The 27,596-nt window shown below is 39.6% G+C and overlaps 1 protein-coding gene across 1 annotated transcript in view; it reads left to right on the top strand.

Moving 5' to 3' along the window:
* Positions 1-27,596, top strand: part of pkdcca (protein kinase domain containing, cytoplasmic a) — a 53,764-nt gene that overhangs the window by 8,321 nt on the left and 17,847 nt on the right. Inside the window, exons 2-5 of the mRNA XM_060831411.1 lie at positions 2,718-2,840; positions 5,797-6,068; positions 8,938-9,017; positions 16,108-16,215. Coding sequence (XP_060687394.1) covers positions 2,718-2,840; positions 5,797-6,068; positions 8,938-9,017; positions 16,108-16,215 — 583 coding nt within the window. The remainder of the gene's footprint in view (positions 1-2,717; positions 2,841-5,796; positions 6,069-8,937; positions 9,018-16,107; positions 16,216-27,596) is intronic.

The following is a 27,596-nucleotide window of genomic DNA, read 5'->3' as shown; positions in this document are numbered from 1 at the left end:
TCTCAGCAATCTAATCTAATATCTAAGTATTTTCTAGGCATGCTCCTTAGTTCCATTGCAATCTATTTTGACCATGTTACCTTGATCTACTTATATCTTACTGTCAAATCTATGAAAAGCTAGATTCTCTGTCTAAAATATTTTAGAATATTCTCGTTGCTCTCCTCTGTACCACCTATTGAGCTTTATATATATCATGAGATAAATAAAATGAACAGTAACAACTCAAAATTGTTACTACTGATTTTGTCATTTATAGGCTAAAGCATTTTCCAAGGTACCTCACCCATTTTTATCCTGTGTATATGTTTCAGGATAAAACATTCATTTTCACTAACATACAGGAAAACATCATGACTCTATCTAGTGCAATGATAAGGAAAACTCACTTTTGCGTTAAAACCTCATTGGAGAGTGGCACAAGACAGCTTCCGAATCACACAGAAATTCTCTCCCCAGTGATTCTGTTTGTTATTCACTTCACACAACAAAACAGGGCCCATTTTTCTTGCATATTCATTCACAAGGGTCCGTTGCTTGCTTGCTGTTAACTTACTGATGACAGCTTAATAAGGTCCTCTCTTTGTGTTTCATCCCAATGAGCTTGTCAAGCTTTGTGTGTCAGGCTAACCTTTCTCTTTTTTCCCCCTCTGGGGAAGGGGCAGTTGTGTCACTATTATTTAGAAGAATGAAGGACTTTTAAGAGACCAGGACTGTGACAGATTGTACTGAGGTCGTCACTTATATAAAAACCTACAAGATTTAGGTTTTTATTATGAAAACCTTTGGTAAACAGTTTGGCTTAGAGCTATAAAAAAGACATTAAGGACATTTATCAGTTAGCAAAATGCAAATTCAGAAGTTTTGATTTTACAGGTAAAATATTCAAAACTAGGGAGTGTTTGCAGAAATAAACAAGAGCAACAAAGAAAGGTACAAGTTTATCTTTAAAAAAATACTGTCTGAAAAATATCATTTTCTTCATTATATTTGAAAATGGCAACAAACTTGAACTGATTAAAGAAAAAGAATCAGTTTTAAAATGATTAGATAAAAGCAGCAAGCAATTTCCAATCTGCATTCTCAGTAGTCAGACTGAAAATAATTTATTTAGAAAGGGTTGCTTTCTCTTTCAATAGTAAAGGTTAAACTGCACAGTATAGTACAGAAGGTCACAAGTGTATATATGGTTGGGCGTAAGTTAAACCAACAGTGATAAATTGGCAATTTGTGAAATGTTGGATAAAGTAAATTTCATCAAATTGAATTTATTATTTAATAATTTGAGTTAATGTTATTCGATTGAAATCGTACTTTATGTATGAAATGCAAGCAGTGTATGAATCCCTCATGTTCTCACTTTGTATCTTTTTAATCAGTTCACATTTATTTGGTTCTGACAAGTTTGTATGTTGATGCTGATGCACTGTTTTTGAAGCAAACATGAAACATTTGTTTAAAATAATCCTTTCCACAAGCTATGTAGAATTTATCATAAATGTGAGCATTTAGAGCACTGAGACAAATTGTGTACAAATCCACAATAATAGTCCCAGATTTCACTCTGCTTTGTACAAGGATAAACTTTAGGAAATGGTAATGATAGGGGGCTGGGTGGTGAACTCACTGTGAGTGCAAAGCACAAATTACCCATAATTTATCACTAACCATCAGGCTGTCAATTTAGTATCTCAAGATCCTGCAAGAAAACTGGTGTTGCTAATTGAAATGTCACACTGATGAAGGGAGTAGTTCTGAGATTGGGGCTAACGCACATGTTAGGGTTGAGAAAATGAAGTTTGAATCAATGTATAACTTCTGTAGTAATTTACTTAATTCTTAAGTCTTATAATAGGTGTAAACAGTGAGGGAAAATACTGCCATCCCTCACTTTGACAAAATTAAAACTGACCATCCCTCAAAATAATTTGTTTGAGGTTGTTTATATTCCTAATTCTTTAATGGAGCAACTAAATTCATGAAACAGTAAAGACCAAAATCACAGTTACTTATGGTCAGGTTTAACTGTGGCCATCTATTTTATAACTATTTGATTTTCTTTTACACTGTCCCTTTTCTACCTGGTGGGAACAGTTGAGTTCAACCCCCATATGTTTTGTAATGAACAATCCTTTGACCTGATTATCTTTTATTAAATGTTTTGTTGCAAAAGTGGCAGGGCATGCCATAGGCAAAAAATAATCCTAATCATAGGACCATACAGAGCTGCTATATTTCCAAGAAATTCAGTCCTACTGCTTTGATTTAATAAAATTGTTTGGATTCATTGAGATTTAGTTTTACTGCAGTGAAGAATGCTCACATTTATCAGCATTGTATGATAGAAATATGTTGACAGGCAGGGGTCTCTCTATCTAACTAGTGGTTACACTGTGGAATTCACTCCCACAAAGTAGATGAAATAAATAGCATTTCTTTTAAGAGCTGAGGGAAAAAGCAATAAAAGTTTGATAAACTAAGGTGAGAACTGACTAATGGAGCAAAACAGTGGTACATGAATGAAATGGTCTGTTTTGGTGCTAATAAATTGGTTAAATACAATATAAGAGATCCGAGATATCATGCTTATAATGTTTTGATAGCCCATTGGTTATTTTACAGCAATATTAGATGTAGACAGTGCTTTTCTATAAAGTAATCTTTTTTATTAAACATTCTGCTATTCTTATGTTTTTTTCCCTCCTTTGTGCCTGCAGCTGTATGGTTACTGTTATCAGGACAGCAATGACATCGCAGACACATTGACCACTATCACAGAGCTTGGGTCTCCACTGGAGATGATTCAGCTTCTACAAACTTCATGGGAGGAGAGGTTCCGAGTAAGTAATGAGAGGCTCTGAAGCTTCGAGTGGGAAGCTGATGGTGGTGGTGGGGGGGTGGGTGAGGTAGGAAAAAGTGCTGGGAATCATGGAAAGAAAATGCCTCAGCCACAAAAGAATTTCGTTTCCAAAACAATTTTCTTTCTCTGGGATTAAAGGTTGCCTGGTAAACAAGGTAGCCTTTTCAAATCTTCTAATTAGTCAGGCATTTGTTAGCCAAACCTAACTATTTTCATCTGGTTGAGCATAATGAGATAATTTCTCTTGTGTTTTGTTTAGGATCTGGGACTTAACATTCCAATTGCTTCAACATTTAAAAATAAAGTAATGCTTTTCTGTATCTTTCCCATGTTTCTCATGAAACATCAGAATATCTGGACACGCATAGGAATGTACAAATTAGGAGCAGGGAGCAGGAATAGGCACTTAGCCTCTTGAGCCTACTCTGCCATTTAATAAGGTCATGGCTGATCTGATTATTCTACATTCCCACCTCGATACTGTTTCGCCCACACTCCATCTGAAGATTCTGCTTCCATTGCCTTTTGAGAAAGAGACTTCCCAGCTCATGACATCCTATGAGGAAAAAAAAATCTGTTGTAAATGGGAGACTCCCTTTTGAAATAGTGACACCTGGTTTTAGGTTCTCCGACACAAGGAAACATCGTTTCCACATCCATCCTGTCAAGATCTCTTAAGATCTTATATATTTCAGTCAAGGTTCTTTTACACCTCTGAATTCCAATGGATATAATCTTGCCTATCCAAACCTTTCTCCCAACGATTCCAATCATTAGCATCCTTACTTAAATAAGGAGGCAACAGTTCTTCAGATATTTTCAGCAATTACCTATATGACTGAAGCATAACCTTTCTAATTTTACATTCAATTCTCATTGCAATAATTGGTAACATTTTAACAATTTTAATAATTACTTGTACCTGCATCCTAATATGTTATTAGATTAGACTTACAGTGTGGAAACAGGCCCTTCGGCCCAACAAGTCCACACTGACCCGCCGAAGCACAACCCACCCATACCCCTACATTTATCCCTTACCTAACACTACGGGCAATTTAGCATGGCCAATTCACCTGACCCGCACATCTTTGTGACTGTGGGAGGAAACCGGAGCACCCGGAGGAAACCCACGCAGACACGGGGAGAACGTGCAAACTCCACACAGTCAGTCGCCTGAGTCGGGAATTGAACCCGGGTCTACAGGCGCTGTGAGGCAGCAGTGCTAACCACTGTGCCACCGTGCCGCCCACACGGTGATTCATGCACTAGGACACTGAGGGCCCCTCTGCATCTCAGAGCACTGCAATCTCTCACCATTTTGTTAATGTGCTTCCTTTTCATTCTTACAGCCAAAATGAACAATTTCGCATTTTCTGACATTATATTCCCTATGCCTGAGCTTTGCTCACTGACATATCACTTTGTAGTCTTCTAATGTCCTCTTCATGACCTACTTTCCTACCTCTCTTAGTGCCAACATACTCCCGAACTTTCTATGTTAACAGAGGCTCAGGTCTTTGAATGCTACATAAAATTACCCAGAAAGAGACAAGTCTCAAACACAACAAGCAACTTGGAAAGAGAGATCCGTTTTTGTATTTGCCATGAATAATATCCATTAAATTTAGTTCTTTCACTCTGCCTAATATGTACCTTTCTCAACTGAGATTTTGCAATTTTCAGGGCAAGAGGGAAAAAGACAAAGTTAAATTTCATTTGTTTTCTTACTGTTAGAAAATAATTCTTTAGTTTCTCTTTAATTTTCTCGCCAAGGTAAGCCTCCTGTCTTCTCAGTCAGGGTGGCAAGCCCATCCAGTGGATGGGCATTGCTACCACCAATAGTTGTCTTCAGATCTCTTCTGGAAGGCACTATTCACTAGTGCAGGAAGTCCCAGCTTGGGGGAGAGAGTGTTTTTTTTGGCATCCCAAAAAAAGCTCCCTTATATGAAACCAAAAGCAAATGTTAGTTGTTTCATTCAATGAGGCAACGTTTTGATGTAATGAAGTACAGATTACTTTGAGTTCTCCATTCATTTATTGGTGTTACTAAGAACATTAAAGAGCTATCTCTTACTAGGTCTCAATGGATTTTCCATGTTTCCTTTCTGAAGTAGATAAATGGAAAGCCCTAGGTAGTTTGTATTCTTGCTATTCCTTCCATAGTGTTTTATTTTACTTCCCAGAAAGTACAAATTAACTTGAATTGCAAGCTGTCAAATAAATCAAAGAGCTCAGACTCTTGAAATTACACCACTTCTCAGATTCATTAAATGTGTCTGTTCTTTTGTGTAGTGTAAATATAGTGAACTTTCCTCTGTTGTGCTGCCATACTATACTTTGTGTTTAAAGATGCTAAATGATATAAAAGTGTGATATGAAAACACAGCTTGAAATTGTCTTCTGAACTGAGCAATATGTCTCAGGTCCAATTTGCAGTCTGTGCTAAAGTAACCAGTCTTAGCCAGAGCATCAGTTCAGGTTCCAGGATTTTTGATCACTGCCTTATGTAGCTAAATACATTGCAAGTGAGGACAGAAATTGACTCAGCTGTATGAAGCAGTATAACTTATTGACATTCCTATTTAAAGAGTAAACTACTTGCATGAGATACAGACTAGTTCCAAGGAAATGGCATTTTCTGGACTGTGTGTCATTGTGCAGTGGCATTGAGAGAAATGGATTGCAGCAAGAGACATTGATTGTAACAACAGAGAGAAACTAAAACTGAACACGCAGGTGTAAAGGCATGGAAAGTCTAAGAAGGTCAATCATGTTGGCCAGTTTGTTGTTCATATATAGCTCATTTCCGTTGAACTTTCTCCTTATATATTATTGTTAAATGGACAGTATGTGAGAGTATATTTTGCAAAGCTCTGTCTTTTGGATCTTTTTAAAACTGAGGCTAATTGTACCTTGTGCTGTTTTCGTTGCAGATATGTTTGAGTTTGATACGTTTACTACACTATTTGGCCCATTCACCTCTTGGCTCAGTGACTTTGTTGGACTTTCGTCCTCGACAATTTGTTATTGTTGATGGTGAACTAAAAGTGACGGATTTGGATGATGCCAGTATCAGTGACACACCCTGCTCAAGCAACAGTGACTGTTTTATGGAATTTCCAGCCCGAAATTTCACTTTAATATGCTCCTTGGAGGGCAGATGCCAAAACATGAATGAAAAACGGAATCTCTACAATGCCTATAGGTAATTGCTTCTTTCACTGCTGAACGTGTCAGCAGAGCTCAGATTGCAACTTCTGCTATTGTCTGAAACTGCCTGTTTGTCAGTTTCATCACTATGCAAAATTGCTTTGAAACTACATTCCACTTTGTAAAGAACATGTGTAATTTACTTCATTCTGTGGTTCTCAGAAGGGATAATATGTCCAAACATGATGCAGTCTGATATGGGCTTAGTGTTTATTATGACAAGAGAAAAAAAACAATGAATAGTGAGAGAGTTTGCAATCATCCCAATGTTTTTATACAGTTCAGTCATAATCTTGACAATAACAGAAAAAGTGTTAAATGACCAATTTATTCTAATCTTCACAGATAGATATAGTTTGCCCCATTCAGTTCCTTTCAGAAATATACAAGCTACACAAAGCATCACTTAGCCACTAAGACGAGCATTGCAATGAGAATGTTCCAAGATGTTACAGATACTGGAGGACAGAAATCTGGCCCTTCAAGATGTTATGGGATCAATATATTGAATTTCACTGCACGTAAGATTGTTGAATTTTCACGTGCTAAGTAGAACATGGGCGTGCACATCTTGTAACTAGAAACCATTAAAGAAACTGCTGCCAAATGTTCTTATTTCCTTGAATTACTACAAAGCGGCTGTGGAAATGGTAGAAAGTGAGTTTGAGGGTGGAATTGTGTCTGGAGTTGAGAATAATATTGATCAAAAGCGACATCTCCCAGGGCATCATTCTTGAATATTATGTAGGGATTAAAAATAAATTCAACACCAATTACCTAGTAATGAACTGAAGATACTATCACACTGCAATAAATGGCTGTAAGTGATTTGCTGGTATACCTAGCTTTTTTCATAAACAGGAAACAGTATCAGAGACTTGAGCACATAATCTCCAACGGTGGAGTTACGCAGATGTTGAAACTGAAGGTCTGTCTGCCCTTGCATATTGATGTAACAGTGTAATTCAAGGAAGAGCGGGGGTGTTCTCCCAGTGTCTTGTCCAACATCTTTCCCTTAACCTACACTGAAAGCCAATAATGTGTTTACTTCACCCCAGTTTGTGGGAACTTACTTTCTCTAAATCTGTTGCAGTGTTTCCTATGTTATAGTAATTCTGAAGTATTTAATTGGTTAATAAGCAATTTGAGATGCTTTGAGATCATGAAAGTAATGTTTTTTTTTCCTTTGTAATTCTAATGTGGATATCATTGCATGTGGTAAAACATGTTTAGTCCAAAGCAAATGGAATGTTCTGGAGCCTAATTTAATGACTAATCATTGGTTCTATGGTGTTGACAATTTGACTATTCTTCCTACGTAATGTATCATATCATCATGGGTCCAATTTTCAATTGCCAAACATCTGCCCATTTTCACCTGAAAAATGAGCAGAGGACAATTGGAATTAGAACAACGCCTTTAACGGATACTATTTTTAGACTGAAAGTGAGCAAGCAGCTCAACCACATTAATCTAATGGAATGCTATTTAAGTATGCAAGTCAGTACTATAGGAGAAAGTGAGGACTGCATATGTTGGAGGTCAGAGTCGAGAGTGTGGTGCTGGAAAAGCACAGCAGGTCAGGCAGCATCTGAGGAGCAGGAGAATCAACATTTCAGGCAGGAACCCTTCATCAGGAATTTCCAATGGTGGAGTCAGTATTTTACTCTGGTTATGGTGCTTTGATTCAGTTAGAGTCAGGATGAGTGTGCACATTTGCACTGTTCTTTCAGGAGTTGAGCTGTCTAACCAGGAGCTGGCTGATGAATTAGCTTTGGGGAAACTTTAATTTGAGCCAAGAGGAGCAAGTGCTTTCTCAGCCCAAAAGAAATCTCAGGTGGACTACCCTTAAAATTAATCAGGTGGTCTGACAGGTTGCTTTAGATTTGATGTTATTTCCATTGATTTCACAACGATAGTTTGCACTAGGCAGGGAGGCTAAACATCTACATCCATGTTTTTACCATTACATGATCTTATGAAACATAACAGGGAAATTATACTAAAACAAAACAAAAAAAAACTGCAGATGATGGAGACCTGAAACAAACAAAACCAGAAATTGCTGGAGAAATTCAGCAGGTCTGGCAGGACAGTTCTGAAGAAGATTCACTGCATTCAAAGCATTAATTCTGTTTCTTGTTCAGCAAAGCGGCCCTACCTGCTGAGTTATTTTTGTTTGCTTCAGGAAAATGATACTCTCAACTTTGGTAACTTCTTAATTTCATAAAACTCAAAAATAACAGGAAACCTAGTGAGAAGGTGATTGCACTTGTCACATAGTGATAATGTGAAAAAGCAGCTTGTTTTACACCCCAGCCAAGTGACTTTAATGGAAATTAAGATTGGGCAATTTGTATGACAGCCTGCCGATCTGTTATTGTCCTTTTGCCGTTTCTAACACATTAACAAGGTAATTTCTGAATAAGATTTATGTGACTGATCTGTAAAATAATGGAAGTAAATCTTAACTTAGTAGGGGCACTAAATGGGCCATTGTGGATTGCTCATTTGTTCTACACATTACACAACTTCCTTTTCCATCAACATAATTCCCTTATTTGAGCAACTCTGCAAAGGTTGAATTTCACATCCATTGATTCCAATCTCATGTTTGTAACTAAGCACAAATCCTACCTTTTCAACCCAAAATTGATAATCTGTTCATAGGGTGAAAGAATTATTGGCAATAAGTGCTGATTCATAGTAGAGTGTTAATTGATACCTAGATAAAAATTGACTGATTGGCATTCAGACTAGAGATTCCATATATGGCAAGCTCAGAAATGGGCAGAGAAGAGAAATGAAAAATCTCTTACTCATTAAGGAGTCTAACACAGCTCAATATCTGCTCACATTGCAGGTTTTTCTTTACCTACCTCTTGCCACACAGTGCCCCATCAAGTCTGCGGTCACTGCTGGATACCGTAGTGAATGCCACAGGTATGAAATTGTAATATTTATTACTCTGGCTTTATTCTGTTTGAAGGTTTCAGTTTACATAATGTAGATTTAGAAATGTTTTGGATAAGTGGAGTATCAGAATTCTGTAATTACAGTAGATTAGGATTGAAGGTATAAGTAACTAGAGTAATAAAAACACAAATTGGCTTTATAATCTTGATAACACTGTCACGTTTATTATTAAAGCTTTATATTTTATGATCACATAAACCCTTTCTTTATTGAATATGTTTCTATGCACAGAGCAAGCCACTTACAGCCACGAATGTTGTTTTGATTGCTTTCCAGCTGCTCCTTTGTATTTTATCTAATGTGATCTCCTGATTTAGCTTGCGCAATTTAGCAACAGCAAACAACATTGCTGATAACATACATTTATTTATCCGCTGTCAATTTAAAGAAAAAAAAGGTGTTTCACAGAGGACTAAAAGAAAAGTATGCATTACGTCAATGAAGAAATTAGGAAAGGTGACCAAAATATTTGGACAAATACGTACATTATAAGAAGGGTTTTAAAGGAGGAGAGGTTGGTGCCGGGACAAAGGTGATGGAGGTGCAGTTCCATTGTGTGAGACCCAGTCTACTGCAGGCATGGCTGCCAGGAACATAATCAGACTATCATAAATCAAAGATTACTGCTGGCTAAGGCCACTACAGTTAACAATTTCTGCTCTAGCAGTCAGTCCCACTTGTTGTGGCCTTTTTCCAATTTACACCAAATGAAATGGATTTGTCTGCCCATTCTGTCACCTTGTCTAAATTGACCGGCATCATTATTTGCTGTATCATGAATAGTTCATTAATAAGTCAGCATGTGGGTTTGTCACTATGGGTAGGAGGTCCAGCCGCAATGCATAGTACAGCTTAACATTGCAAATCCCTTTCTCAATCAGATGGGGGTGGAGGTGTGGGAACGATGGGGGTTGGGTGGGTATTGAGGTCAGGGGGAACTCACTGGTTCAACTACCATCTGTTGTTGAGTCAAATACTAAAGGTTCAGTGACGAGAGTCATTCTATAAAACGTTCTTCCATTCCCTCGGAATGACATATCCTTCTATTATACAGGTTAGAAGGGAAGGGAGGACTCAAGAGACTGAGATAGAGTTTTAAGCAGAGAACCTGGAGAATTCTCAGGATAGAGGAGACTCCAGAATTAAACACAATGCCATGCATTTTAAATCTGAGGCACTAGGCAATTTCTTTATTTTATTTTTATTCATTCATGGAATATGGGCATTATTGGCCAGATCAAAGTTCGATATTTTGCATTAGATATCAAGATTAGATAAGGTGGATTAGATACAGCCTTTGTAGTACTTATCAGTACCATTCCTAATTGCTTTTGAGACAGTGATGGTGAGTTACTTTCTTGAACCACCGCCGTCTTTGGAGTGGGGGACACTGAAGATGCTGTTAGTATTAGAGTTCCAGGATTTTGATCCAATGACAATGAAGAAATGTTGATGTAGTTCCATGTCAGGATGATGTGTTGAATGGCGGGGAACTTCCAGTTGCTGATGTTTCTATGGATCAGCTGTCTTTCTCAATGAGAAAATCATTTGTAACAGAAACAAAGCACCATAAGAACCTGATGTATTTCAAAGAAATCCCATCCCATTCTTCCAAATTCCAGTAAGTACGCACCCTGCTGACTAAATCCCTCTTCTTACAACAATCCTGCTTTCCCAAAAGTAAGTCTGGTGAATCTTCGCTGCATTCCCTGTAAGGCAAGTTTATAATTTCTTGGATAAGGAAACTAAAACAGCGCATCATATTACATGTGTGGTCTCACTAAGGCCCTACATAACTGCAGTAAGACTTCCAAATTCCAATACTCAAACCCTCTTGCAGTGCCTTCCTAACTGTTTGCTGTACTGGCATGCCTCCTTTTAGTGACCGATGGACAAGGATATCCAGGTTCCTTTGTACATCATTTCCTGAGTTATCACTATTTAATTGCCATTCTGTTTTTCCTCCTACCAAAGTGGATAACTTTACATTTATCAATAAATACTACATCTGCCGGGCATTTGCCTATTCAGTCAACTTGTCTAATTGACGTGAAGCCTTTTAACATCCTGCACACCATTATCAATCCCAAGTTTTGTGTTGGATTGAATTGGTATAAGTAAGACTGTCCTCACAACGAACACAGACAAAGAGCTGCTCCCATTTTGTTATATAATTTCCTTTATTTTTGAAACCAAAGGCTAAAACAGAATTGGACTCTCATTCTTTTTGAAGTTTGGGTTATGGAATAATCAAAAGGTTTTTTTGGGAATGAAGGGAATTTGCAAGTATGCATAGGACAGGAAATAATTGGCTTTCTTTCAGCACTGCTGCACCTCCTTTTCACTCAGAACATAGTAGCGAGCCATACAACAAACTCTCTTTGGGCTGGCTAGTCACCTTTGGTGGTCAGCAGGGAAAAGGACCTCATGTCCACTATTGCATCCGCCAAAACCTTGGTCCCTCTGCCCTGCATGTGGGGAATAGCTTGACTTTTCTGTGAGACATTTTGAGGATTGAGCACACTGAAGCCTGGGAAGTCACTTCTGGTTGGCAATGTCTTTAGTGGTGTGCAGCTGGGCTTGAAATAGTTCAACAGAGGTGTGGAAGCTGGAAAGTCTGGCCAGAGGTGAGCACATCCTCCTTGTTCCCAAATGACATTGCTGAGATGGAAAGTGGAAAAGCACATGAGGAAACTCCCCTGAAACATGTCTGACCGGACACCACAAAACTCACTCACCCACAACTGGAAATGGGAAAATTTAACTCCATATTCCTATCCTAAGTACCAATTTAAATTGTCTCCTTTAAACAAGTAACAGATAAGTTACAGGCTTATAAAGGTTCATATCCTGTTTTAATTATATGTTTGCAAGAAAAACTTGGCTACAATGATTCATTCTCACTCAATTTAGCTTTAGATCCACACTGATTATAGAACAAAATATGCAACTTTCTACCTGTATGAAGTCCAATTCTTTGGAAATGGTCCATTCAGTAAATGGATCGTATAAAGATATCGCCTTTATGGTGTTTATCAGTAGCTTGGTATTTCAAACAATACTTGCTTGCTGCAAAACAGGTGCAAACATGTTTCAATCTTTCAAACATAAATGTATCTTGTCACAAACATCCAGAACTTCCATGTGTGATACTGCAGCAAAAGGTGCCATTCAGCCACTTCTTTCACCAACACACACACTGGCACTTGAGACTGTTTATGTCATTACATTAGACCATTAGAGATAAGAGCAGATTTAGGACATTCAGCCCATTGAGTCTGCTCCACTGTTTGATCATGGCTAAAAAGTTTCTCAACTCCAGCCTCCTGCCTTCTCCCTTTGATCGCCTTACTAATCAAGAACCTGTCTATCTCTATATTAAATGTAGTCAATGACTTGAGCTTCTGTGGCAACGAGTTCCATAGATTCATCATCCTCTGGCTGAAGAAATCCCTCCTCATCTCAGTTAAAAGAGTCATCCCTTCCCTCTGACGCTGTGTCCTTGGGTGCAAGTCTCTTCTACCAGTGGAAACATCGTCTCCATATTCACATTATCCAGGCCTCTCAGTATTCTGTGAGTTTCAATAAGATTCCCCCTTTGTACTTCTAAACTCCACCGAGTATAGACCCAGAATCCTGAACTGCTTCTCATATGACAAGCCCTTTATCCTCCATCATTCTTGCAAACTCTTTTGGACACTCCTCCAATGTCAGCACATCCATCCATAGGTACAGGGTTTGAAACGACACACAAAATTCCAAATGCGGACTGACCATTTGCCTTCCTAACTGCCAAATGAACCTGCATGTTAGCTGTAAGAGAATCTTGAAATAGGACATCTAAATCCCTTTATTGCTTCAGTTTTATGAAGTACTTCTCCATTTAGAAAACAGTTGCTTCTACCTTGGGATAAATTTCTTCTGTGCCTCTCAAATTTCCCCCAGGACCTCCTGTTGTTGCTGCTTCACTGACTTACCTGCTAGGCTCCCCTTTCAATCAACTCTGGACAGCTCCTCCCTCATGTCTTTGTCGTTCCCTTTACTCAATTATAATACTGTTACATACCAGTCCACCTTCTCCCTCTACAACTGCAGGGTGAACTCTATCATATTATGGTCATCATCCTCTAGGAGTTCCTTTACCTTAAACTCCCTTATCAAGTCTGCCTCATTACATATCAGCAAATCCAGAATTTATCACAAACTGCTCCAAAACACCATTTCATAGACATTCCACAATTTCCTTTTCTTGGGATCTCCAAACAACGTGACTTTCCCGGTCCAACTATACATTGAAGTCCCCCACGATTATTGTAATTGTGCCTTTCTTACATGCCTTTTCTAACTCCTAATTTATTTTCTGCCCTATGTGCTGACTACTGCTAGGAGGCATTACATAACTCCCATCAGAGTCTTTTCCCCTTTGCAGTTCCTCAACTCGATCCTCACTGATTCTATGCCTTCTGACTCTATATCCCATGCTATTGATTTAATTTCATTTATTTCTAACAAGGTAACTCTGCGCCCCTCTGCCCATCTGCCTGTCCTTTTGATATCTTTGGATGTTTTGTTCTCAGCCTGGTTCCCCTTGCAGCTATGTTTCTGTGTTGCCCACCACATCATACCTGCTAATTTCGATCTGCGAGCGGGCTCATTACCTTATTTTGTACATTGTTTGCATTTAATTACAACACTCTCAGTCCTGCATTGACTGCTCCCCTTCTCATAGTTGCCCCCTTATTTCCTGTACCTAGAGGTAGATTTCTGACTCTTGCCATGCTCTCTGTCCCTTTACTTGTGGAAACTTTAATAACCTCTCCTGAGCTCTCCGTACATATAACTAATTTAAAATCCTTGTATCTTAGATTTACCTCCATTTGTACCATCAGTTCATCTCCCTTATTCTGAATGCTTTGTGCATTCAGATACAAAGCCTTTAAGCTTGTTGTATTGTCAAGTTTCCCTGCATTTTTGTTGTTTGTTGATACAAGATGACATTCACACATTTTGCACCTTCCTCTTAGCTTCCTTTGGGAATCGGTTTAGCTCAGGTGGCTGTATTGTTGGTTTGTAGAGCAGTATGATGCCAACAGCGTGGGTTCATTATCCCTGACTGGTTTGTGGTTACCATGGAGGACTCTCCTTCTCAACCTCTTCCCTTGTCTGAGGCCTGATCGCCCTCAGGTTAAATCACCATCTGTTGCTTCTCTCTAATGATACAGCAGCCCCCTTATCTGATCTGGTAAAACTATGGTGACATAACCACAACAACTTCTGTTAACAATCAACCCCATCATAACCAACAATCCTACCTTCCCTTCATCTTTGATTCTGTTATTTTCCATGCAACTAAATCTCATCCTCCTGCCTACTACTTAAAGCCCTATCTACAGCCCTGGTTAGATTAAGTTAGATTCCCTAGAATATGGAAACAGGCCCTTCAGTTCAACAAGTCCACACCAACCCTCCGAAGAGTAACCCATCCAGACACAGTCCCCTACCCTATATTTACCCCTTACTAATGCACCTAACACTATGCGCAATTTAGCACGGCCAATTCACCTGACCTGCACATCTTTTGGATTGTGGGAGGAAACCGGAGCACCCGGAGGAAACCCACGTTAATACGGGGAGATAGTGCAAACTGCATACAGGCAGTCACCCGAGGTGGGAATCAAACCCGGTCCCTGGTGCTGTGAGACAGCAGTGCTAACCACTGAGCCACTGTGCCACTCCAAAATGAAATTATGCGATTCGCAAGGACTTTGATCCCAGTAAAGTCAGGTGGAGCCATCCCATTGGAACAAGTCCTGGGTGCCAGTGTTTCATAAATTCAAGTTTTCACTTGGAAGACGGTGGACTATTGTGGGAGTGAGGAAGAAGAAATTAGAAGGCAATGCCATTTAGTCACTCGATCTTTGGCATCCCTCTTTCACATGCACTTGGTTGGGAGAGGAATTTGTCAACTCAACATGAGAAGTACAGAGATGGGACTCACTTCTACCAATATGTGTATGTAATTGAGAAAGAATAGATAACATTATTGGATATCATGCTTATAATGCCAATGGCACTCTCAAGGACATTAATAACACATTGGTAAGTTTTAAAGGTTATTATTACTGTCAAACACAACTAAGGACCCTATTGTTATAAATTTAAAAATATTTGAATTGAAAGTATTTTATATCTTAACAACCCTAAACCTTATAATATCCCCAAATGATACAACATAATAAGCACATCCTGGAGTTGCAGCTTACTCCACATATGCAAATACTCCACATGGTGTTAGTTGTAAATTAGCAAACCAAATGCAACTGTTGGAGCAAAGGCTTTTGACTGTGTCTCTGGCTGTAGCCGATGGTTTGTGACATTCCTGATGCATGAATACATTTCAATGAAAGTAATATAAAACTCGAAACATCATATGTATTTTTTTTTGTAACAACCTAGTTTCCCTTTTTCTCTTCTTTTTGTCTGCATAATTTAATGTACCTTTATTATCTAAATCAAAGATATACTCAAATGCCATTTTACAGTTAAGAAGGATTGAAACTTTAATACCTAATACACTGTTGTCTGTTTTCTACTATGGAGATGCCTGTATCCTCCTGTGCATTGCCAAACTATAGCATAATTGAGATCAGGAGGTGGACCCATTGCCTAGCTGCCCCTACCCCTGCCACTTCATAGTCCAGAACATCAGATTTGTGTTTGATTTCTTGAATGGAGAAGCCTAGGTGAAGATCTGAGGTCTACAATGCAATCATGAGAAGAATTGAAGGCAGTGAAAATAAGAAAGTAGTGGCTAAATGTCTCGATAGTTTGTAAGGCCCTGTGGAAAGAATAGAAAAACTAACTAATCGTTACAATGAGTACAATGAGTATTGAATTCAAACAGTTTGAATGCAGGGTCTCAGAAGCAAGACAAGAGGAAATTGTTCAGAGCAGCATCACCATGTTGAAAAGCTAAAATGAAAAGAGAAAGTTACATTGTACTCAATGATTGAAGGATAAAAGAAAACATTTAACTGAAACATTGTTTGTTTTGCAGGGGAGTTACGCTGGGGTATAGATGAAACACTGACTCAGCTAGAGGAAGTTCTGTACCTGTTCAAGAGTGGGTTATATCTGCAGAATGTCACAAGAAGCCAAACGTCTGGTAAGGCAGCTTTGATTACGCTAACTACAAAACTGCTAAGCATACTGTTTGAGCATCAGGTTGAATGGAGGGGGAAAAGGATCTTTTATTCAAGACAGATTATTTCATTGATTTAAATGTTCAAAGAATTTTGAAACGAGTTTGTGGTTTGAGCTCTACGAAAGCACGGTGTACAAAGGAAAATAATTATAAAGTAATGTTACATATTTTAATCCTGGTATGCGAATAGGTGGGGCGATATTATGTCTGTACTTAGTCCAATTCTGTGGATGGCTTAGAAAAATATACCTTTCATTTTATTTCATAGCAAGCCATGTTGAGTAATTTTATTTTGATAATGCTGTGAATTTAAGTAACAAACCTTTTTGATGTTTGAGACGGATGTTTGTGTCAAAATCCATGTTGTACCTGAACAATGTTGTCAAGGAACTTTCTATTTAGGTCCAGTTTTCTGTGCTCTATTCAATGTGATTGTAGGCTGTGGGGTAGGAGGAGTGGGAGTAATGTAATAGGTCAACACTGTTTCACTGCGTGGCCATGAAAGAGCACATTGTCCACAATTTATTGAACACCAAAATGTAGGAGCAGGATCTGCCTCTTCACAGAATAAGATGAAAAAGAAAAATGAAACAAATACAGAAAATACTGGATAAACCCAGCAGGTCTGGAAGCATCTATGAAGAGAGTAACAGAGTTTACGTTTCAGAGTCTGATGTGACTCTTTTTCATAACTAATGAATTTTTACAATTCTGGATCAGAACAAGAAGCACCAATAAATATGTCATCAATGTACTAGAGAAAGAGTTGTGGGTGGGGTCCTGAGAAGGACTGGAACAAATAATGTTCCACATACCTTACAAAAAGACAGGATCCATGTGGGTGATGAAATGAAAAGTAAGCTGCTCTCTTTCAAGATGTCAGCATTTACCTAATGTCAGCATTTTTGCTTTTGAATCAGAAGCAAGTGGATTCAAGTCCTAATATAGAAACAATGGAGACAAAAATCTATGCTGATACATTATACCACACTGAGAGAGTGCTGCACTGTTAGAGGTGCAAATATTTAGATGCTTGATATAAATCAAGCATGTGTCCTGTAGTGGATATAAGATATGGCATGGCAGTATTTTGAACAAGAGAAAAGGAATTTTCCTGGAGTTCTGATTAATATTTATCTTGAAATCTGGCAGTTTTTTGTTTCTGTTTTGAGGCATTCCTGTCAACAAAGTAAAGGTGCATTTTTCTACACTAATATAGTGGTCAGTTCCACTGTTTTTAAAAAAAACCTATCAAAATAGCCACCGAGCACTTTAGGAATTGCTGAGGTTGTGAAAGACATGAAGTAATTGCGAGCGATGTTTCCTCTAAGTTACTTGAAACCAACCAACAATTTGAAAAGTACTGTGCAGTCAACAAACAGGCCACCGACAACCAATGCTCCTGATAAGTTGAGTGTGTAAATACACAATGTTGTTTACAAATTTCTATAAAGAACAATTTGAATTTGTTTTTTGACCTGAAGAATAGATTAACAATTCTCAATCAGTTCTTTCATCTGAAAAACAATAAAACATATCTTCCGATGTGCCAATATTCCCATGTGTGAACACGCCGGTGTGTGTGCATGTCTGTGTGACAACAGGCTAGTGTATACATGTGAGTCCAGGCATTTGTTCATATGTGCAGTGGGGAGCCAGAAAAAGTAGCTTTAATAAGAAAGTTGAAATGTCATGCTTGAATCTTCCTGGATACACAGAGGTAGGCTCAAAGAAAGTATCTGAAAAAAATGTTGTAAAAACCACATGGTTCATTTATCTGGCATGTTCCTATCTCTGTCTGATTCTGTCTTGGATTGTTGAAACCGGTAAGGACAGCAGTGGGCAGCCTATTCAAGTAGATCCTGGTGGCAGCTGGATTCTCAGTGAAGCCAAAGTCCAGGTGGTACTGGTGGTTCTTTGCCAGCTGTTGGCTGTGGTGGCTCAAAGGGTTTCTTTACTTGCCCCATCCATCAGCGGCACAGGGGTCAGAGCACCGAGAGGAGTTGGGAGTATGTTTTAATCCAGAGGGTGAATTAGCAGCTGTGCTCACATTTTAATGATAAAAATCTAACACATTCTCAGAACGTGCCTCAAGATGGTGATGTCCTCGCACTCACTATCCTACTGCGTCATTGCTCTCCTCTATTGTCCAGGATGCAGGCCCATTGGGTTGGGTTTGAAGCCTCAAGAACCAGTCTACCATTTGTAATTGGATGGCCATCATAGAACTGGCTAATTTGGAGGCTGCCTCACACAACATTGCACCTATGGATGAGTTGCTGGCAAGGGTGGTGTCTGGACCCTGTAATGGTCTGAACCCACAATTAATTTTTAAAGCACATAACAATCTATGCAAACACCACATATGCTATGTGTACAATTCACATTCATAAACCCATCTATCACTCTACCAAAAATATTTACAGATATTTGTAACCCCTGACAACTGGTCTTGAAATTATAAGTCTGTATCTATATATCGGACTTTCAGCTGCTCTGCTTTGAAGCTACTTTATTTTAATTAAAAACAAATAATTTGAGTAGTTAGTTAGAGGTTTGATGTGAATAGGTTTCTGTATTCAGGTTGCAAGTTGAGATGCTCTTTGATCCAGATGTTTCTCTTGTTAGTCACACTGCAGAATGCTTTTTCTCAGCTCTGCACATCCTCTAGTTGGGAAGGTGTCTCTCCAAGATACTTGTGTGTGCCATATATATATTATATATATTTACACTTATCTGCCATGCAAGAGAGCCAGAAATCATAAGGGGTGTAGATAGCGTTAATGGTAAGTGTCCCTTCCCGAGGGTGGGGGAACATCAAGACGAGGGGGCATATTTCTAAGGTGAGTGGAGAGAAATTTAAAAATGACAGAAGGGGCAAATTCTTTACAGAGGGTGGTTTGCATGTGGAATGAACCTCCTGAGGAAGTGGTGGATGTGGATTCAGTTGCAAAGTTTGAAAGACACCTAGATAAATACATGAATAGGAAAGGTTTGGAGGGATATGGGCCAGGTTCAGCCAGGTGGGACTAGTTTAGTTTAGGATTATGTTCGAAACGGACTGGTTGGACAGAAGGGTCTGTAACTCCTGATTGTAGACCTTCTTTAAATTGCCTCCTACCCACCCTGCAGAGTCGGAGGTACTAGAGGACTGAAGCTGTGGCTAACAGTCACCCCATTATCTACAATGATGGGATAGGAGCTGTATCCATCATTCATTTGAAGCTTTTAAGTCTCCATAGGGAACCTGGCATCTTGGGGCATTCTCCCAGTCACCATTTACAGTGGCAGTGTCCATCTCTCAGTGAGGACATCTGCCACTCAGAACCTTGGCTTTTCCCATTGGTTCTGTGGGTGTGCAGTCTGCCCGCTGGTCCAGTTGGACGGGTCTCCTGTTCACTGAATTGGCGGGGAGATGTCATGAACACTGGCTTTACAGTTGTCATGCCTCCATAGTCTCACCAGACCATGGAGGTTGCTCTCATTTGAGAGAAGCAACTGGTGGTGATTTAACCTGAGAACCACCAGACCTCAGGCAGGGGACAAGGTTGTGAAGGCGAGTCCTTCATGGTAACCTCAAATGGTATTTGGCATCACACCGCTCCATAAACCAACAAGCCAGCCAACTGAGGTAAACCAATTCCCAGCTTGATAGTGAAGATAGTTAAATTCCTCCCAATAAGTCTGTCTTGCTTTACGAATAAAACAGCATAGCCATGACTTAACATGAGCAACTACCACACAAAATTTGTCCAAAGAAATAAAAAAGACCAATACTGGAAATTCATAGCTGGTCTGTCAGCACCAGAAGGATAAAAGACAGCTTAAACGTTTGGGAAGGTCCCTTCATTAGAAACCAGCCTTTTATCTTTCACTCGTTCCTGTTAACTCTCCCGTGTACAGCATGCATTTAATAAAAAAACCAAGCACAACAAAAGTTCACATTGCATTTCCTGTGTGTCTCAGAGTCACTGCATTCTTTGTTTAATGTTGTAATGTTCAAATCTGTCACATTCCATCCACCTGAATAAGAAGACAAAATAAAAACATTTGGGTATTGTAAAGATGAATTCTGAACAGGTTGGGGTTGTGGGCAGACTCGAGGCTGACTGAAATCGGGTTGTCCAGTCTTTCTGGCTGGCTGTGGGTTGTTTGATTTGAAATGGGCGTCTGTCGCTTACCGCTTCACTGCAGCTGTATAGCAAAGGGAGGCGAGTGATGATTGATTGTGAAGTTCAGAGCTGGGAATAGAAAGGACAGAAAAGCCATTCATTGTCAAACAGAACTGAAATAAACCCAGATTGTCTGTAGTTACCTTGCTTCATAATTAGCATAAGAAGCTGCACAGGTGTTCCGAAGATTTGCTAATTCTTTGGGATCTGTTATGCTCTCTGCTGACTGATGCCTGTCATCGCATTAAATTTATTCACATCACCACAATAAATACAACAAACATTTCCTTTGTCGAGGAAGTGCGAGGAAGGCTGTGCTTTCTCGGGTGGTAGCTGATCTCAGTTTAAGTGCTAAACTGGGACCCTTCGGTGAGGTGCTGTGGATGACCTGCTGTGCACTGATTTGACTTTTTGAAAAATGATGAGAAATTCATTACATCAAGAAAATGAGCGCAGGAATAACAGGAAAGCTGTCCTCAGTTTTTGTCTGGCCTTGTTCAGGCTTGTTCAGTTTTCTCACTTTCTCCCTCTCTTTCTATCTGTTCATCACTTTCGCACTCTCCCTCCCTGTCTCCCTCTCAATTTATATTTATTGCCCTCTCCTTTCATCCTCTTGTTGCCTGTATCACGTTCTTACACTCCTGTTTTTCTTTCCCATTCTGCCTGTCATATTGTTTCTCCCTCCTGTCCTATTTCTCTCTCTGCCTTTCTCACACCTTGTACTTGCTTTTCAAATTGCTTTGGATAGCTGAAGCCTGGATAACATCTGGGTCAAAGCATCGCATTAAATAGGGTAGACCATTTCCGGTATGAAGTCTAAATTTAGTGTAGTGCTGGTTGTCCATGTGAATGCTCTGTTGGGGCTGGAGGCCATCTCACCATCAAAGAAGAGATGTGCATTACCAGGAGTAGGGAGCTGTTGCTGCTGCAGAGTATGAGGGACAATGGCAGCAAAAGATTGGCTTAAGCTGCCATTGCAGAATGGAGCAGGCAGCCCCTCAGAGGGCCAGCAGCCTAAGTGGACTGGTGAGTGATTATGTTTTTGATTATGTATGTCTGTTGATTCTTCTCAGATATCTATGCTGTTATAAAGGCTGGTTGTAGCTACAGGGAGTCACAGAATTTAGAGTGAAGCTGCTTTGTTTTTGAGCTGAATTTGAAGCAGAGAAACATGGAAAATGGGAGAAAGAGGAGAGAATTCAGATCATTATGACTTTTCCGTCATTCAATATGGTCATGACTGATCTTTTACCTCAACTGCGTACTCCCACTCTCTTCTTAGACCCTTGATGTTTTTGGTGTCTAAAAATCCATCCACTTCATTCTTAAACATAATTTCGTGATTTGACCTCCATCAACTGTTGAGTTAGAAAATTCCAGAGGGTCACCATCCTGTGCGTGAAGAAATGTCTAATTTTCTAAGTTTTAAATTCAGTCTGTATATCCTAAATGATCCACTCCATTTCTTGGGACTGTGATCTCTTGTGGACACCCCAGATCGAGGGAACATCACCCTTGCACCAAACCTGTCCACCTCTGTCAGAAATTTATACATTTCAATCAAATCACCTTCAGAACTCTAGTGAACACAGCCAAGTTGACCCAATCTCTACTGACATGACCAACATGCTATCCCAAGAATCAACCCAGTGAAAACTTGCTGAACCATATCAATGGCAAATATATTTCTGCTTGGGCAAGCACTCCTGGGTTTCACCGACTGTTGACTAACCAGTCTGTCATTCCCTTTTCTCACTTTTCCTTCTTTCTTTAAGTATTGGGGCTACATTTGCCATCTTTCAATCTGCTGGACTGTTGCAAAATGTACAGAACTAACACATTCACGATTCCTATGACCAGCTCCTTTCATACCCTGGGGGATTTACCTGCATTCTAGTACTATTGCTTTATCCATCACTCTCTTTACTAATACTGATTTCCTGCAAACCTTCCTTCCCAAAGACCCTGGCTTCCCTACAATTTCTGGGAAATTGGATAGATATATGAATAGGAAAGGTTTGGAGGGATATGGGCCAGGAGCAGGTAGGTGGGACTAGTTTAGTTTGGGATTAGGTTCAACATGGACTAGTTTGGACCGAAAGGTCTGTTTCCATGCTGTATGACTCTATGCCTCTATGACAGAACTAAAGTAGTTGTTTAATGGCTGTGCCATTTCCTTGATCTCCTTGATGAATTCTCCCATTTCAGACTCTAAGAGGTGTACATTGCAAATGAAACTTCTGCTTAGAATAGAAATTGATGTATTGTCTATCCATATTTCCGAGGCAAATATGCCACTCTAATCATTTGGAAAATGACTCAATGAAAGGTGATACCACAATTCAGTAGAAAATTCCCCCAGGTTCCAACATTCTCTACCACATAGAAAAACTTCTCAGTTCTCCCCACATTGAGCCTGACAGTTGTGCACTAATAGACACTAAATTGTTCAGGTTCGCTGATTTACCAATTGAAAATGCTGACTTGTTAAGAAGCTCCTGAAATTATAGAACATTAATTGGAGGTGAATGGTTCCCCTGTTTCCACCCCTTCCTGCCCTCTCTTTGTAAATGGAATGCATCTGTACATGTTGGGATCCAGAAACGTGTAGAAGGTCATTTTACAGTCACTGGACAACCATTCCCAACTCACAGAGAGCGGTGAAAAATCTAGCCCCTTAATTCTTTCTTTCTAATCTGCCATTTGCAGGTTTTACTATTTTGCTCTCAATCAGATTTATTCCCTTTCTGTCTCTTCTATGCCTTTTCTATTTATATTTTTGTCCAGCTTTTGTTCAGTTCATCCTGCCCATCCTTTTACTCTGTCAGTCCCACAAGCTGCTCAATTTTTTTCTGAAATATTATCCTGGGTACCAGGATAATATGACTATTTCTAAGCTGTAAGTTGTCCAGTGTGCAGGCGTTCTACTCCAGGTTGAAAAGATTAGCTTAGGCCTCCCTCTGCCATTGGTTTCACTACCCTGGCCAAGAGACCCTTGGGACTCCATTCCTGGCCAAGATTAGCTATGTAACTTGGCCGTATGGGACGTATATCTATGGACATTTGATTGCAGCCCCTCACCCACTCATCAATATTGTATTATTTCTTAACTCTCAGAAATGCAGTGTGCCTTTAAGACAGATGACATCTTTGTCTCACCTGCAGTACTCTCTCTGTAATGGAGACAGTGCAGCCAACAATCTCGCAGTCAGCTATATGTAGTGTAATGTAACTATAATATCAGTAAGCATTAAACTCAGACTACCCTATAAATCTGATATATTATAACAGTTTAAATGGCTAGAACTGTTAATAAACTCTGAGACATCCATCTCAACAAGAACTCTGTCTTTGTAGTATAGGTTGTGTAAGCTAGTGTATAGGATAGCAGTCGGAACATATCATACTGACAGAGGAGTTTGACCCTAGAAACCACATCAGTCAGCTGGCACTTTTTGTTGAGTTTTGCTGAGAACGCCCATGAGACCTGAATAATCACATCTCACATTGCCAAGGCCTGTCAATTTCCTGTTCACTTCAGCCCAACTCCCACCAGGAGCCAAATTAAGACTAGATTCAAAGTAACAAGTGCATTACTGTATTCTGTAACTATATTCTTCCATCAATTGAAAGAATAACACACTTCATAGTTCTACTGCAGCTAAAGATTTTCTATCCCTCCCTCCACCCCAGGAGAAATCTCAATTGCTAGCACAACTGTAGTATGTACCCACAAAACAATATCGAGTTGATCCCACTATATTTCTGTTGGTGTAACTAGACTGTTGTGTTTCTCTCTCCTCTAAATAAGGAACTACCAGGTGTGAAAGAGTAGAAGTCACAAAAATAGATGTATAAATTTAACATGTGAATGACAAAAATTAAAAATACAAGAAATTTTATTTCAAATAAATCGATAGGAAGAGTGCATTTAAAGATGATAGAGTAACACAGGGCTGCAATAATATGGGGGAACTGCTTATGGGCCAAAGGCAGGTATGTGGATTTAAACTACAGATCAGCCATGATCACATTGAAATGTGGAACAGGCTCGAGGGGTTGAATGGGCTACTCCTGTTCCTGTATTCCTATCTAATACAATGTGTTTGCGTAGGCATATCTCATAGCTTAGAAATTAATATGTATAAACTGTATGCTTTCAGTAACTTGTATGAATGACATTTTAATTTAATGGAGTTGGTTGGGTTTAACTGGGGAATCACTTTTCCCCAATAATTGGGAGCAAATTGAAACTATGGTGGCTGGGTTAAGAGATGCAAGTTTATAAAAATATATGGAAAGCTTGGATTCATTCCTAACTTCCCTCAGCCGACTTTCTGGATTACAATAGTTGCTAATTGGAAATTGTTCGCGGTGTGTGTTGCCTATTTTGGGCACTTGATTGTACAATGTGTGCTTTCCTAGGTGAAATATGTCAGTCGTATGACGAGAATTGATTAAACTTGGCATAACATCCATCTTGTTGCTTTGTGATGAGAAGGTAAATAGAAGAGTGGATTTGTATCTTCATTGCCTGGGCAGTAATCTGACAGATTAAGTCCCTCATCCATTATAGAATCCATCTTTTTCTCATTCCAGTGGAACTGATTAATGGTTGTAATGGTTGAGAGATGCATCCACTAGATTACCATTCAGACAGTCAAGCTGAAAACTGACTACACTTGCCACAGAGAGCAGATAAGAGGAATGTTGTGATTTGAACTTATATTTTGTGACTACTTTGCAACATCACATTAATAAAATGACACTTAGTGCAGCATAGAATAGGCAGCGATGTCCTTTGAACTTTCCTTTTTTAGCTTGAAAGGGTTCAGAAAAGATTTACAAGGATGTTGCCAGGGTTGGAGGATTTGAGCTATTGGGAGAGGCTGAACAGGCTGCGGCTGTTTTCCCTGGAGCGTCGGAGGCTAAGGGGTGACCTTATAGAGGTTTACAAAATTATGAGTGGTATGGATAGGGTAAATAGGCAAAGTCTTTTCCCTGGGGTCGGGGAGTCCAGAACAAGAGGGCATAGGTTTAGGATGAGAGGGGAAGGATATAGAAGAGACCTAAGGGGCAACTTTTTCACACAGAGGGTGGTACGGGTATGGAATGAGCTGCCAGAGGAATGTGGGGAGGCTGGTACAATTGCAACATTTAAGAGACATTTGGATGGGTATATGAATAGGAAGGGTTTGGAGGGAAATGGGCCAGGTACTGGCAGGTGGGAGTAGATTGGTTTAGGATATCTGGTCGGCATGGATGGGTTGGACTGAAGGCTCTGTTTCTGTGCTGTACATCTCTTTGACTCTATTTTTTTTGTTTTGTCTTTTTGTGAGCACACATCTAAATGCTGAACCTACGTTTTATTTTGTTGCAGCTGTATTTCTGGAAAGATGTTGTATTTGCAGGTGATAACTTGGGAAAGCCTGGCAGTTTTCCAGCCAGGATCTGCATTAAGCAGTAAATCACAACCTGACTGCTGTGGGTAGAGTAAATGGTCATTAAGGCTGATTAAATTCAGCTTCAGGAGTTCTTGAGACAAGCTGAATAAAGAGACCACAATCTATTGCATCTATTACATTGCATTTAACTGTAAAGTGAGTTTGTTTGACCCTACAGGCTTTTGGGATATGGGCTTATTGGAAATGTATACAAGACTGAGTTATTACTGGTGAATTGTGCCTGTTATAATCGGTTTTGTGTTTTTTTTACCTATATTTACAGCAGCATGCCTAAAGGCGAAATGTAACAGATCATTTTGTACTCACCAAGGCTGTTTACATGTGATGTATGGTATTCATTCTTTGAAAGAAGCATGACTGTCAAGTTAATTCAACTCCAATAACATATTAATCGGAAAAGGAAATTGCCGTTAAATTTTAAGATTTTTATCAAGAATTTTGTTAAAAGAAGCAAATGTTCAATTGAGCAATGTGACCTTATTTCTGTTGAAACCAAAGAATTGATCAAGCATTAATGAAGACCTGCAGTCACTTTTTTAGCACATTACTATCCGTCCTTAAAAGTATTAGTTTGAAGTATTAAAGTGGGTATGGAGAATCTGCTGACCAGCAATATAAAACTATACTACAGTGTCCATTTTCTCCCTGTTTTTTTGAAGATACTGGGTTATGTCTTCATGGGAACCTAATGTCCTCTGGTACTTGACCCAAGTTCTATCCTTCATGTCTGAGCTTGAATTGTTTGAATGAGAAGGCTTACAGCTGAATTCCAACCCAACTTTGTCCAATGTCCACACATATCCATGGTATCACTGTAAAATGATCAGGAGCAGTAATTCAACCTGATTATTTTCATCCTTTTAGGTCAGGGGCATTGAGGATAGTCATGCAGCCAGTACCTCAGTTGAGGTTAGTCAATGGGATCAAACTTTCAATTGTCCTTGTCTACTGGCTCAAGACTGCACTGAGGAATACATTTATGAATTGAGCATCTGGGTGGGACTTGGTTTTCTTTCTACAGTAGAGTATTGACTCCTAAGGTACAATTTGACAGCCTGGACCGGCAGGTTCAGGGCTTGTAGATAATTCCCAGGGTAGCTTTCCTGCTGCCTTCCTGCCCATTCATTACTTTATAGAAGGCAAGGAAAGGTCATCCAATTGAAGTTTTTAAATACATGCTAAATTACTGGCCCTCTCTTACCCAGTAACATTTTTTTGGGGGGGAGTTGGGGTAACGGAAGAGGTTTACAGTGAAGCCTGACAGATGACTCAGTTTGGATCTCAGGGGAGAAAGCATCATCCTTCTTTTATTGGCACCCTTTCAAGATTGACCAAATCCAGAAGTTTTCACCCTAGGCACCCTCCCACCCCAAAACCCAAATGCTCCATTCTCTCCTCACCTTGCCATGTCAACCTTGCTCTTGCTATCACCACTAAAGCCCCATCCAGTTCCCTACAGTTACCTCCATCTTGGGATCCAGGATAGAGAATCTAAGGGTTGCTTGCAAATCAAGCTGTGGCCAGTGCTGCCCGTCAATCAGATTGGCCGCCCTCTCTCCGAGGCAGAATGTTTTCCTGAGCGAGGGACAGAAATCCTGCTCATGCAGGCATTAAATTGCTGAGGGACAGCCTGCATCATTGGGATATGTACCCTGCCAAACCTTCTGGTAGCAGCGCGAGACGCCCTGCTAGCTGCATAAGGAAA

The sequence above is a fragment of the Hemiscyllium ocellatum genome, chromosome 10 (genome assembly GCF_020745735.1).
Source record: "Hemiscyllium ocellatum isolate sHemOce1 chromosome 10, sHemOce1.pat.X.cur, whole genome shotgun sequence".
Taxonomy (NCBI): Eukaryota; Metazoa; Chordata; class Chondrichthyes; order Orectolobiformes; family Hemiscylliidae; genus Hemiscyllium; species Hemiscyllium ocellatum.
This window is presented reverse-complemented; position numbering and strand designations above follow the sequence as displayed.